The sequence below is a fragment of the Megascapheus bottae genome, chromosome 1 (genome assembly GCF_031878675.1).
Source record: "Megascapheus bottae isolate mThoBot1 chromosome 1, mThoBot2.hap1, whole genome shotgun sequence".
Classification (NCBI taxonomy): Eukaryota; Metazoa; Chordata; class Mammalia; order Rodentia; family Geomyidae; genus Megascapheus; species Megascapheus bottae.
Window position 1 is genome coordinate 28,765,578 of NC_143509.1, and position 13,279 is coordinate 28,778,856.

General features: G+C 56.4%; 1 protein-coding gene across 1 annotated transcript; it reads right to left on the reverse strand.

Moving 5' to 3' along the window:
* Positions 1-4,702: 4,702 nt before the first annotated feature.
* On the reverse strand, positions 4,703-10,769 carry Shd (Src homology 2 domain containing transforming protein D). The gene is made up of 6 exons (XM_090329024.1): positions 10,367-10,769; positions 9,384-9,489; positions 9,096-9,284; positions 7,311-7,434; positions 6,144-6,263; positions 4,703-5,063 (listed from the first exon to the last, which is right to left on the reverse strand). The coding sequence occupies exons 1-6, from the start codon at positions 10,643-10,645 to the stop codon at positions 4,877-4,879; spliced, it is 1,005 nt and encodes a 334-aa protein (XP_090185150.1). The 5' UTR covers positions 10,646-10,769; the 3' UTR covers positions 4,703-4,876.
* Between the last annotated feature and the right edge of the window lie 2,510 nt (positions 10,770-13,279).

A 13,279-nucleotide genomic window follows, 5' to 3' on the forward strand; every position in this document is an offset into this window, starting at 1 on the left:
GCCCCCAGAACTCCAGAATGGGGTACCTAAGCTGAGTACCTGTCTGGTTCTCATTTTCCCCAGTGGTCTGTTCCTCCCACCAGAACCACCTGTGGATTGGGGGGTTTAGGGCCTCAGAGGGGCCCAGGGTAGAAGTCCATCTCTGAATCAGCCTCACTGCTGTGTGTCTTCAGAATAGGCTTTGCTGTGGTTGTTGTTTTGTATGTGTGTGTGCTGGTCCTGGGACTTTATCTCAGGGCCTGGGCGCTTTCCCTGAGCTGGCATTCTACCACCTGAGCCACGTCTCCATTTCTAGCATAAACTCAGGGCCACGCACTGGTCCTTAGCTTGTGTTTTGCTTTTGTTTTGGTCTTGGGGCTTGAACTCAGGGTCTGGCCACTGTGCCTGAGTCTTTTCATTCAAGGCTGTGCTCTACCACTTTGAGCCAGAGCGCCGCTTCTAGTTCACTGGTGGTTCGTTGAAGATAAGAGTCTTAGAAGGCTGGGCACCGTGGCTCGCGCCTGTCATCCTAGCTACACAGGAGGCTGAGATCTGAAGATCTGTGCCTGGACTGGCACAGAGAGGGGGCTGAGGAAGGAAGGAAGGAAGGAAGGACTGGAGGCCACGGTGCCCATTTCACAGGGAAGACTCATTGATTCTCAGGGAGTCAGAGGGCTGGCCGTCCCTCCAGAGGCCGTAAAGCCAGGAGCATCTGGACCCCGGGTCCCCCCACAAACCACGAGGAGCCAGCAGTCTGCGCATACACCCAGCCCCCTCCCTGTGGGGTGGCTGGGCCATTCTGCAGCCCTGGTTGGCCTGGTGAGCCAGGCCGGGCCTGGGGGCGTCTGAGCATGGAGTGGCTGCAGGACAGGGCCGTCTTGTGCATCGTGTTAGATGCCAATGGCAGCCTGAGTGCAGCGGGGTGCGGGTCGTGGGCGATGCTTTCCTGGCGGGCACCCGGGCACCTCACCCTGCACCTGGATGCCATGTGAACCCACGACAGTGGGTGCCACGTGTGCCAGGCCGCCTGGAGATCCCCCAGCTGGACAAGGCGGTGGTCAATGCCATGCAGATCCTCGTCCAACCAGGTATAAGAAGATGCCCTGGAGAGCTGGGAAGGGGGAAAATTACAGCTAATCCTGAGGCTTGAACTCAAGATCTGGGCGCTGTCTTTAAGCCTTTTCACTCACAGCTGGCGCTCTACCACCTGAGCCACAATTTCACTTCCAGTGTTTTTGTTTTTTTTGGTGGTGAACTGGAGATAAGAATCTTGGGGATATTCTTGTCCAGGCTGGTTTCAAACCATGATCTCCAGACCTCAGCCTCTTGAGTACCTGAGATTACAGGTGTAAGCCACTGGCCCTTGGTTCCTCTTCCTCTGCATTTAACAACATCCAACACTATTTACAGTCTATGTGATACTACAAATTGTATGAGTAAACAGATTTAAGACTTCTAATGGGCCTCTAAGCTCCCCTTGGGGTCTTTGTAATGGGAAAAAGGAGGGATAGGCCCCCCAAAATAAAGCTTCCGGGGTAGCGGGGGCGGTGGGGGAGATTGATTCCCCAGTTCACAGAATTGCTGTACCCTGAAGTCTTTCCAACTCATCAGAGCAAGGACAGAACATTCTAGAAGTCAAAGTCGAGAGCAAAGCTGGGCAGAGATTGCAAAGCCAGTCACAACACTGTCTAGAGGAGGGACACTGAACCCCACGGTGACCCCTTCTTACAGGCCAGGGCCCCCGGGAGAGGCCTGGCTCTGACCACCCTGTGCACATGCCCAGGCTCCATCTGGGAGCTCGGAGGCCCTGCTCCCCACTGTCCAGATGGCCACTTCTAGGGTGCGGTTGGGCTGTGTGACCCGCCACCCCCCCCACCGCACTGTGGAGGGGGCACAGCCATTAGGGGTGGGCAGAGAAGTGCCAGGCTGTGCTATGGCAGCTGCTAGGGAGAGGGAGCGGTGGGCACAGCTCCAGGCCCACGCAGCTGGCCTCTTGTGCCTCAGCAGAACCCGAGGAACTCCAGAGGCTGCCATGGGCCACAGTGTCTGCATGTGGAGACGGTTTTGGATGGGAGGCAAGCATCTGCAGCTCTGAGCTGGGGATCCCCTGGATTCGAAACCCCGACTGTTCTCAAAGCTTTGCTGCATGTCTCTGAGAAGTTGCTTGACCTCTCCTAGGGGAGTTGTGTTCCTCTGGGTCGGACAAACGGACAGAGGCTCCAGAGGTGGTTCATTGTCTGTGGCTGGCCAGGCACCATGGCTCACACCTGTCATCCTAGCTGCTCAGGAGGCTGAGATCTGAGGACCACAGTTCAAAGCCAGCCTGATCAGGAAAGTCTGTGTGACTCCAGTTGGTCACCAAAAAAGTCCTAGGGGAGCTGTGGTTCAAGTGGTAGAACATCAACCTTGAGCAAAAAATGATGAACAAAAGATGAGGGGGGGGGGCCGGGAGTTTGGCCTAGTGGTTAAAGTGCTTGCCTAGCATGCATGAAGACCCGGGTTCGATTCCTCGGCACCACATACATAGAAAAAAGCCGGAAGTGGTGCTGAGGCTCAAGTGGTAGAGCTCTAGCCTTGAGAAAGTCCAAGGACAGTGCTCAGGCCCTGAGCTCAAGCCCAGGACTGGCAAAAAAAAAAAAAAAAAGATGAGGAGGGGGAGGAGTCACAGCGATGTCGACTTCGCAACCCAGTTAGAAATCGAGGATCATCCGTAATAATTCCTATTATTCAGTACCCCATAGATTAGTCAAGAGTAAAGTTTAACCTCGGGGTGTGTGTGTGTGTGTGTGTGTGTGTGTGTGTGTGTGTGTCCCCAGTACTGACACTTGAACTCGGGGATGATTCTCACTTGCTTGTTTTCCTTACAGCTGGCGCTCTACTATTTGAGTCATGCCTGTTGCCTGGGGTTTTGCTGGTTGAAGAGATATAGTAGGTTCTTGGGGGATTTTTTTCTGCCTGGGCTGCATTTGAATGTCAGTCCCCCAGAGCTCAGCATCCTGAGCAGCTGAGATTACAGGTGTGAACACTGGTGCCAGGCTGAGACACAGATTTTTCTTTTTTCCCTCGTAATTGGCCTGCAATGGAACAGCACCTCCATCTTCTCACATGAGCCACTCCTGAGCTCCCTCCCCTCCCTGGCCAGGGCTTCTGAGGGCTCTTCCCGTTCAAACCATCTTCTGGCGGTGCTGGCCGTGGCCCTGGTGGCACTAGGGGCAGGAATCTTGGGTCACCTCTGCTGCCAGGAGGACTCTGTCCAACACCCACCAAGGCACCAGGAGGACCAAAATGACTTGTGCAGCACCGCCCCCACGTGGCAGCACCTGGAACTGCAGGTGCTGGACTTGTGCAAAGAGGGAGGGTGGGGTACCAGCTGGGGAGGGTGGAGTGCAGAAATACATTGTTTTTTCCAAAAAATACAGATGAACCTTCCAGAAGGGAGCATCAGCCTCTTCTTTTTTTCTTTCTTTCTAGGGCTTGAACTCAGGGCCTGGGTGCTCTCGTTGAACATATATATATATATGCATATATATATATATATACACACACACACACATATATATATATATATATTTTTGTGTGTGTGTGTGTGAAAGCCTGGTGCTTGATTTGAGCCACAGCCCCATTTCTGGCATTTTCTTGGTGGTTGATTGGAAGGTAATAGACTCCTAGACTTTCCTACCGGGGCTGGCTTTAACCCTTCACCCTCAGATCTCAGCCTTCTGCGTAGTTGAGATTGCAGGTGTGAGCTACTGGAGCGCCCATCTCTCTCCAGTGACTGTCAGCTTCTGGATCTGTGTCCCCTTCCCTTAGATAACCCTTTCTACTCCAATGTCCTTCATTGGCCCCGAGGATCCCCCCAGAGGAGTGAGGTGTTGGACAGCCCTGGGTCAGACCTGAAACTTCAGCCAATCCATTGAACTCTCCGCTGATCTCATCCACCCTTTCTCTGTGGGCATCCCAGCCCTAGCACCTTCCCTAAAGTCAGAAGTGGAATTGAAGCTTGCAATTTTTGCAAATGTCTGATAGCTACAGGAGAATGTCACTGTTCTCAAGTGGCAAGTGTGTGTGTGTGGGGGGGTGGCGGCTAGGAGCCCCTCCTGAGATCCCAGGACACATTTTGGGGGTCTTTTCTGGGGAGGGGAGAGTTCCTAGATAGCAAGAGATGCCTCCTGCATAAGAGAGAGAGAGAGAGAGAGAGAGAGAGAGAGAGAGAGAGAGAGAGAGAGAGAGAGAGAGAGAGAGGTCAGCATTTCTTGTCATTCTCTGCCTGCCTATCACCTTGAAGTGACACCCACTGGGCCAGCTCCCCTCCTCCACACTGGTTTCCATGGGGACAGATGTCCTTTCTGCAGATCACGTCACTGGAGAAGGGCGGGGCTGGCCTGAGTACCCCCCCACCCCCAGTCTGTCCACTTGTCTTTCTACCAGCTGCATCTTTCCACAGCCACTGAGGTTGGCATCTGCTTTTCAACCTGCCTCTCGTTAGCTCAGTGGGAGATTCAGGCTCCACCACAGAAGGGCCCCATTCCCCTCCCCAACACAAAGGGGATCCTTGGGGATCCCTTCACCCCTCCATGGGTCTTGATCTCTCCTAGCCAGCCAAACAGGCTGTGTCCACAGACCCTGGGACTGAGGAAGGCTGGAAGCATTCCATGCATCCTCTCCTGCAGGGTTGGGGGCCACCCTGGCTCCTCAGCTCAGAAAGGACATGGGAGAAAGACAAGAGATGATTTATTAACAGGCAGAGTGAGGGCCTAGGCCCTGGATCCCAGCAGGGCACGGACAACGTGTATTAGGGGCTCTCAGAGAGAGAGAATCTGTGTGTCCATCTGTGTCCCCCAAACTCTTTCCCGAAGAGGAATAACTGTGCTGATGGTCTGGGAGTCCTCCAACCCTGTCAGGAACTCTGTGTGACCACTGGGTAGAGCAGGGCCAGGTGCTCTGCACCCTGCACGGGCAGCGGCCGCGAGCTGTAATGCAGGACGAGCTCGGGCACGCTGGGGAAAGGCCCGCTGTGCTGGCCCAGCACCACTTGGTTCTCTCGGGTCCGGGTGAACTTCAGATGCAGGAAACCCTGGCTGCTCCTGGAGGATGGGGGGAGGAGAGGTTAGAGGGGCTCTGAGCACCCCCACACTCCCCACATGCGCTCTAGCTCTCCCTCCCTAGAAGCTTCTGGAAGCGCCTGAGCTTCCTCCTCAGTGGTGTGGACATCTTCTCCTTTGTGTTTCCTTATTGTTTTTCAGCAGTGGTCCTGAGGGGGATCATTTTCCTCCGAGGCTCAGCCTTGTGAGCAGCTAGGATTGCAGCCGTGCCCCCCAGCATGGGAAGGACAGAGCCAGGTTCCACACGCCAAAGCTCACAGGGAGGGCTGCTCCAGGAGTCTGGCTCAAAACAGGCGCTGGTGTCTCATACCTGTATTCCTAGCTCCTCAGGAGGCTGAGAGCTGAGGATCACCTGGGCAGTAAGATCCATGAGACTTGGGCCGGGAGTTTGGCCTAGTGGTTAAAGTGCTTGCCTAGCATGCGCGAAGACCCGGGGTTCGATTCCTTGGTATCATATACATACAAAAACGCTGGAAGTGGTGCTGAGGCTCAAGTGGTAGAGCTCTAGCCTTGAGAAAGTCCAAGGACAGTGCTCAGGCCCTGAGCTCAAGCCCAGGACTGGCAAAAAAAAAAAAAAAAAAAAAAAAGCTGGAAGTGGAGCTGTGGTTCAAGTGGTAGAATGCTAGCTTTGAATGATAAAGGGAAGGACAGTGTCCAAGCCCCGAGTTTAAGCCCCAGGACCAGTACTGCTGCTGCCTTCCCCCCAGGGAAATAAAAGGGCCCTTGGATACCTAGATTCTGGTCTCACTCAAGGCCTGGATCTTCTGTGGGGCTTACACGCCGTCTTCATGCATGCTTACCACTGGAGGAAGCTCCTTCCTAATTGGAATCCTGTAGAGTTGCCTTCCTGGAAGCCCCGCCCCCAAACGCCCCAAAGTCTCTTGGAAGCCACCCCCCCTCCCCCAAGTCTCCAGTCATTTAAAAAGAAGCCCCACCTACTTGCCTGGAAGCCCCGCCCAAGTCTGGTGAGGTCACAGCCACCTGCCCTGAATCAACCCCTTGCTATGGAGAGTTTCTCTGATCCTCCAACCTTCTATCGCTGGAAAGGAAGCCAGTTCTCACCTGAGGGACAGGGAACAGTCCTGGGGGCTGGTCTCACTGAGCCGCACGAGGTAGCTGCCTTCCTTGCAGAGGGACAGAAGGTTCTCGGCCTCTGCCCGGCTCAGAGAGCCATGAAACCAGCTGGGGGTGAGGACAGAAGTCTCAGGAACACACCTAGGGTTCTGGCCTGGGTGCAGGAGGGGCAAGGCCTGTCTGAGTCGAGGGAAAGGAAGACAGACCCACCGGAGAAGTCCCAAGGACGTTTCCAGGCTCTCCCGGAGGCCTCTGAGCAGCCCTCGGAGGGTCAAGCATGCCTTGACATCGTTTATTTTGTGTACTTTGGCTAAGGTTCTGGAATGGAACTCGGGGCTACCTATGCTAGGCAAGGGCTTTTTCTCCGCATCACACCCCAGCCACCACCATGATCATGGCTCACCAGTGATTTCTTGGGCACAAATGCTATTTGTGCACTGTAAACTTTATTTTGGGCTAGAACACAGGTCTGGGTGCTGTCCCTTAGCTTTTTTTGCTCACAGATAGTGCTCTACCACTTCAACCACAGTTCCACTTCTGCTTCTTTGGTGCTTAGTGGGAGAGAAGAGTCTCAGAATTTCTTGAGTAGGCTGGCTTTGAACCATGAGCTCAGATCTCAGCTTTCTAAGTAGCTGGGGTTACATGCATGAGCCACCAGTGCCCAATTGAAGGCAAGAATGTGACTCCCTATCAGAGGGACCTTATTTGCTATGCTTGGCCTCTGGTTGGAGTGTGGTACACTGCTAGGTGATTCTTTGGGAAATAATGAATGAATGCATGAATGAATGATAGCTCCCCTCAGTTCCCCTATTCTGGAGATCAATAAGATAAAATTCGGAACCGACTGCTGTGACTAACACCTATAATCATAGCTACTCGGGAGGCTGAGATCTGAGCATCGGGGTTTGAAGCCAAGGCTGTGAGCCTCTCATCTCCAATAATTAGCAAAAAAACCAGAAGTGGAGCTGTGGATCAAGTGATAAAAGCAATTAAAAAAAAAAAAGCTTAGGGACAACACCCAGGATCCTGAGTTCAAGTCCCAGGACTGGTCCAAGTAGAAATAAAGTAAAAAGACACAATTCAGGTTGAATATACAATCTGCCAATGGTCAGAGGGATTCTATGGGGCTCTTGCACCTCCGGTTACCCCACTCACGGTTGTTTCTCCAGAGGTAGATCCGGGTCCACGCGCTCCGCGGGCTGGGGGCTCCTGGTTGGGGGTCTCCGGAGCTCCTTGGCGGAACCAGGGGTCCTTTCCCACTCCGGACTGTCAAACTGCACTGAAAAGGGGCATCATGGAGAGAAAAGCGTTAAATCCCGCCTACCCAGAAGGGGCGTGCCTGGAATCCGCCAATGGAATCTCAGCAAGAAGGTGCGTCCCTTTGGAACAGCCAATCAGAACCCAGAAGCGGACTGGCTGTGTGGAAGGCCCATCCCAGAAGGGGTGTGGTCACCCAAATTCCTAATTGCGGAACCACAGGGGCGGGGCCGAACACTCAGCATACGCAACCAACCAATCAGAAGTCAGGGGGTGTGGCTAGAGGGACAAATTGGAAGTCTTCAGGAGGCGCCTCCATATCCGAATCCCTTTCTGGAGTTCTGCCCTCAGTCGGGGGGTTACAAACTTGGGAAACACCCTCAATATATGGGACAGGGGAGACTGAAGTGCTGAGCCCCGGTTACCTCCCAGTTTTGCTGTTTCCGGGGACAACTTGCCTTTTGGCAACTTTCCTTCCTGGGTTTCTGTCAAATCTATTTTATTATTACTTATTCTACAAATGAGTAAACTGAGATTTTTTTTCCCTCTCTTTTTCTGTGTGTGTGTGCATGCACCAGTCCTGGGGCTTGGACTCAGGGCCTGGGCACTGTCCTTGAGCTTTCTCAAGGCTAGCACTCTACCGCTTGAGCCAAAATGCCACTTTCAGCTTTTTCTGTGTATATGGTATCGAGGAATCAAACCCAGGGCTTAGTGCATGCTGGGCAAGCACTCTACCACTAGGCTATACTCCTACCCTCCCCCTTTTTAAAAAATGTGTGTGTCATTACTGAGGCTTGAACTGAAGGCATTATTTCTTAGCTTTTTATCTCTAGCTTTTTGTGAACATCCATTTCTGATTTTTTGGTACCAGAATGGGTCCTCGGATCTCAGCCTACTGAGTAGTTAGAATTACAAGTGTGATCCAGTGGACTGTCTAAAATGAGGTTCTGGGGTTCACCCAGCTCCTTCAGTTCAACTAGGCATTGAACCCTACTTGCTTCCACCTGACTGACAGCTGCTAAAACATTCCACCCTAGCCTTCAAATAGCTCCTGCCTAAGGAAGCACTTTCTAGCATTCAGTTTGCAAGCACTGTCTTGAGTGACTGATGTTAAGTGCATTGGTCTCAGGCTGTAACTGAAATTGGGCAAGGCTTAAAACTGAAATGTGGGGGGGGGAGGCTAGTAGATGTTATGTCAAAACTAGATTAAAAGCTGCACCTAGTTGGGCATGGTGGCTCACGCCTGTAATCCTAGCTACTCAGGAGGCTGAGATCTGAAGATCAGGCTCAAAGCCAGCCGAGGCACAAAAGGACCTAGATTCTTATCTCCAATTAACTTCTAGAAAATGGGAAGTGGGACTTGGCTCAAGGGCAGAACAGTAGCCTTGAGCTGAAGAGTTCAGGGACAGTGCCTAGGCCAAGTTCTAGCCCCAGGACCCCCCCCCCCACAAAACCCACACCTGTGGGCTGGAGTATGTCCTAGCAGTAGAGTGCTTGCCTAGCATGCACAAAGCCCTGGGTTCGATTCCTAGGTACCACATACACAGAAAAAGCCAGAAGTGGTGTTGTGGCTTAAATGGTAGAGTGCTAGCCTTGAGCAAAAAGCGTCCAAGGACAGTGCCCAGGCTCTGAGTTCAAGCCCCAGGATTAGGGAAAACAAAACAAAATTAAAAAAAGCCACACCTGCAAATGCTCTGGAGATGTGATCTTTCTTCCACTCCCAGGGCTGGTCGTATTCATCTGCTGGCCTTTCGTCCTCGCCGGGCAGCCGGTTCTGCTGAGGTTTCTGCCCAGGAGCCAGCTCCTCACTGGGCTCGGGGTCCTGTTCTTCATAGGGAGTGTCATACAGCTGGACTGCCTTGCATGGCAGCTCTGTTGGGGGGAGGGCAGGATACCCGCCTATCAGCTACCAATTCCACAAAGTACTTATCCCTTCTCCCACCCCCACCCCCCCCAGCTCTCTACTCTTACCATTTACAACCCTCTGGGCATCGTAAGGCTCCATGTAGCCATCATCGCTGGGCGGGGGGTGAGGCTGAGCATCAAAAGGGTCTGAATACTCAGGGTCCACTTCCGGCTGAGAGAAGAAAGGCAGCGGTCAAAGGTGCTCTAGCCTAGCATCTCAGAACAGTTCTGGGCTTTCTGGAGGGGGAGAGAGGGAGGGAGAGGAAGGGGGGGGAATCTGTCCTGTACAGCCTGCAATTGTTCAGAGCCAGAAACCATCTCCTTTCCTAAAGTTACTATTTTTTTTTTAGAACCTTTCGCCTTAAGCATATTTAGTACACTGCATCTATTTTGCGGAAGAGAAACAGGAGGCACAGAGAGGGGCGAGGGACGCGGGCTGATTCACACAGCTTGTGAGGAAAATCCCTGGCTATCTGGTTCCCTTGTGCAATCTGAGGATCCCAGTTTGAAGCCAGCCCAGGCAGGAAAGTCCAGGAGACTCTTGTCTCCAATGAGCTTTGGACAAAAAGTCCCAAGTGGAGCTGTGCCTCGAGTGGCAGAGCACCAGCTTTGAGTGGAAAAAAAAAACAACCCAGGCACTGAGTTCCAGCCCTGGCACAAACATAAAAACAAAACAGCCCAGTGCCTGCACGGAGGCGTGACTCATGTGGTAGAGCTCTAGGCAGGTAAGCAAGCAGGCAAGCTGAGCAAATGGGAGCCTTTCCTTGAGTTCAAGCCCCATTCCTGGCTTCACAACCACAATCATAACAACCAACCTAGCAGGCAGGTGTGAGTTCAAATCCCCATGTGCAAAGGTGTTGGGGTGGGGGGTTCAGTGTCACCTGCGAGCCTCAGTTTGTACTTCTGTGACATGGGACCGCCGAGGACCAACAAAGGCAGCTAGCGCAGAGCAAAGCCAGTGAGCGGCTGGGGAGGTGCGCTCGGAGGAGGAGAGGAAGCGTCGAGGGCCCCCCTTCCCCCACCCGCAGCCCCCCGCCCCAGCCACGCACCTCCTCTCCGGGGCTGCCCAGCAGGGCCTTGGCCCGCGCCAGGTCGGCGGCCTCCACCTTGATGAGCCGGTGCTTGGGGGAGTGGTGCCTGGGGTCGGCGGGGGGCGCGGGCTCGGGCTCGGCGCGGCCGTCCGCGTCCTCGTAGGGGTCCTCGAAGTCCAGGTCCTTCTGCTCGCGGTAGGCCCGCAGGATGTCGCTCTCCGTGTAGTCGGGGGCCGGCGGCTGCGGAGGGGGCCGCCGCCCCCCGAAGCTCAAGTAGTCCCGCAGCCATTTGGCCATTTGGGCGGCTGTCACCAAAACTTGGCTACTGTCAGAACGGGGAGAGGGGGGGCTGCATGCGCTGCTCTGGGGGGGTCGGGGGCTGGAGGGGGGACGCGGGGGAAAGGAACGAGGAGGGAAGAGGAGAAGGATGGGGAGGGAGAGGAGGATGGGGAGGAGGAGGAGGAGGAGGATGGGGGAAGAAGAAGATGGAGAGGAGGAGGATGGAGAGGAGGATGGAGAGGAGGAGGATGGGGAGGAGGAGGGTGACCGGTGCGCCCCTTGGCTGGGCTCAGCCTGGATAAGGCGGAGGGAGGGGGCTCGGGGGCAGGAGAGAAAGGGGGAGACGGCAGACGGAGGGGAAGCCCGGCCCGGCCCCGGGGCGCCCCGGCTGGGTTTCAGGGACCCCGGGACGCGCTGGGGAAGGCCGGGGTCCGAGCGCCCCGCCCCGGCAGGGTCCACGCGCCCCGGGGACCCCGCGCCCCGCCAGCGGCCCGCAGCCGGCGCCGGCCACCGCACAAAGGGAAATAAAACCCGCGCGTCCCGGCCGCTCGGCTCCGAGGCGGCGGCGGCGGCGGCGCGGGGGGCGGGGGCGCCCCGTCCGTGCCCGCAGCCCCGGGCGACGTCGGACCCCCGCCCCGCAGCGGGCGCCAGGGGGCGGGGGTGACGCGCTGACCCTGGGGGCGAGATGGACCCGGGCTCTGCCCGCCAGGCGCGCGGCGGAGGGACGGAGGGCGAGGTCGCCGGACTCGATGGCGGGGCGCAGCCGCCCCGCCCGGTCCGGACCCCGCCTCCCTCCTCTGCCCCCTCTCCCCCCAGGCCTGACCCCCGCCTGTCCCCCCCCGTGCCCTCCCCCAGGCCTGACCCCCAGCCTGTCCCCCCTCCTCCGTGCCCTCCCCCCAGGCCTGACCCCCCGCCTGTCCCCCCTCCTCCGTGCCCTCCCCCCAGGCCTGATCCCCAGCCTGTCCCCCCCTCCTCTGTGCCCTCCCCCCAGGCCTGACCCCCCGCCTGTCCCCCCTCCTCCGTGCCCTCCCCCAGGCCTGATCCCCAGCCTGTCCCCCACTCCTCCGTGCCCTCCCGCCAGGACTCTGACCCCCCGCCTGCCCCCCCCTCCTCCGTGCCCTCCCCCAGGCCTGACCCCCCGCCTGTTCCCCCTCCTCCATGCTGTCCCCCCAGGCCTCTGACCCCCGCCTGTCCCCCCTCCTCCGTGCCCTCCCCCCCAGGCCTGATCCCCCGCCTGTCCCCCTTCCTCCGTGCCCTCCCCACAGGCCTGATCCCCCACCTGTCCCCCCTCCTCCGTGCCCTCCCGACAGGCCTGACCCCCCCCCCTGTCCCCCCACCCCGCTCCCTGCTCTCCCCTGGGACTGCGTCTGTCCAGGCAGCTGGCCGATGGGAGGGTGGCATTTTGAGTCTGGTGGCCTCAGCATCTGTCCTTTTGTGGGGTGGGACAGGGGCAAGGAGGGGGACCTGAGGGAGGGCAAGGCCAGGCTGCCTGTCGGTGGTGGCAGCTGCCCCTCTCCCACAGCAGAATGGGGTTGTGTGGGGAGAGTTTGGAGAGCTCAGTTTCTTGAGCTGACAAATAGGGCTTTGAATAGTTAAGACCCTGAGGAAGGACTCCCCAAAGGGAGGGGGGTGTGCCCCCAATTCCTTGTTGTGGGGACAGGGAAACTGAGGCACAGAGAGGGCAAGAGGTGCCTGGACAATCATGCCATGGACTGGCTTGGGGAGGCCCCTAGAGTCTCCTCATGGAATCAGCAGTTATCTCTCTGCTGTCCATTATCAGCTCTGTTTTCTAAATGGGGAAACTGAGGCCCAGGGTCAGGAAGACCATGGCCCTGAGAGCTTCAGGGGTCTTGGTGCTTCTGGTGTCCCCCTCCCCCCAATTCAGACTTGTTGGACTGGGTCTTCCTTCCTCACCCCATCCCCCATCTGTCATCCGGCCCCTGGCCCCTCCTATCCGAGATGGGCTGCGCTGTCCCCTGGCCCCCAGGGAGCACGGCGGGGGTAATTGTCTTGTTTTCTGTCAGCCACACGACAGTTTCGGGGCTGCATGAGCCATGACAGATCTCATGAAATCCCAGCCCTGCCGGATAAATACAGGCGTCTGCGGTATAAATATTTGAAAGGGGCTTCTAATTACATGCCGTGGCAGGAATAACAATTAGGGACCCCCAGGCGGAATCAAACGCCGTTTGACTTTCCAGGTCCTTTGAGCTGGCTTCTCCTGGGGCCTCCCCGCCCCCTCCAGGAGAGGAGAGGGGTGGGGGGCAGGAGGATGGGAGATGGAAAGGGGCAGCAGGCAGGTGGAGGAGGCTGGGGAGGGGCTGGGGGGGGGGTCCCACCACCTTGTCAAAACCCTATGACCTTGAATCACACACAGAACCTCTTAGACTTTGGGTTTTTGATCTGAAGAGAAGGGAGGGGGAGGGAGGCAGGCGCTGAGCAGAGCAATGAGTAGACAAAGGCAAAGAGGATGGTTTGGGGATTCTGGGAGGTGGGGACCCCTTTTCCTCTGAGGGTAGAGCTGAGTGGGTGAGGGGCAGGGCCTCGGGAAAATAGAAGATTTTATATCCCTGCCTCTGACCCAAAGGTAATTTATTACCCTACTGTGTAGCCCTTTAGAGCTGTGATTCGGGGTTGGGGGGCTCTGCAGTG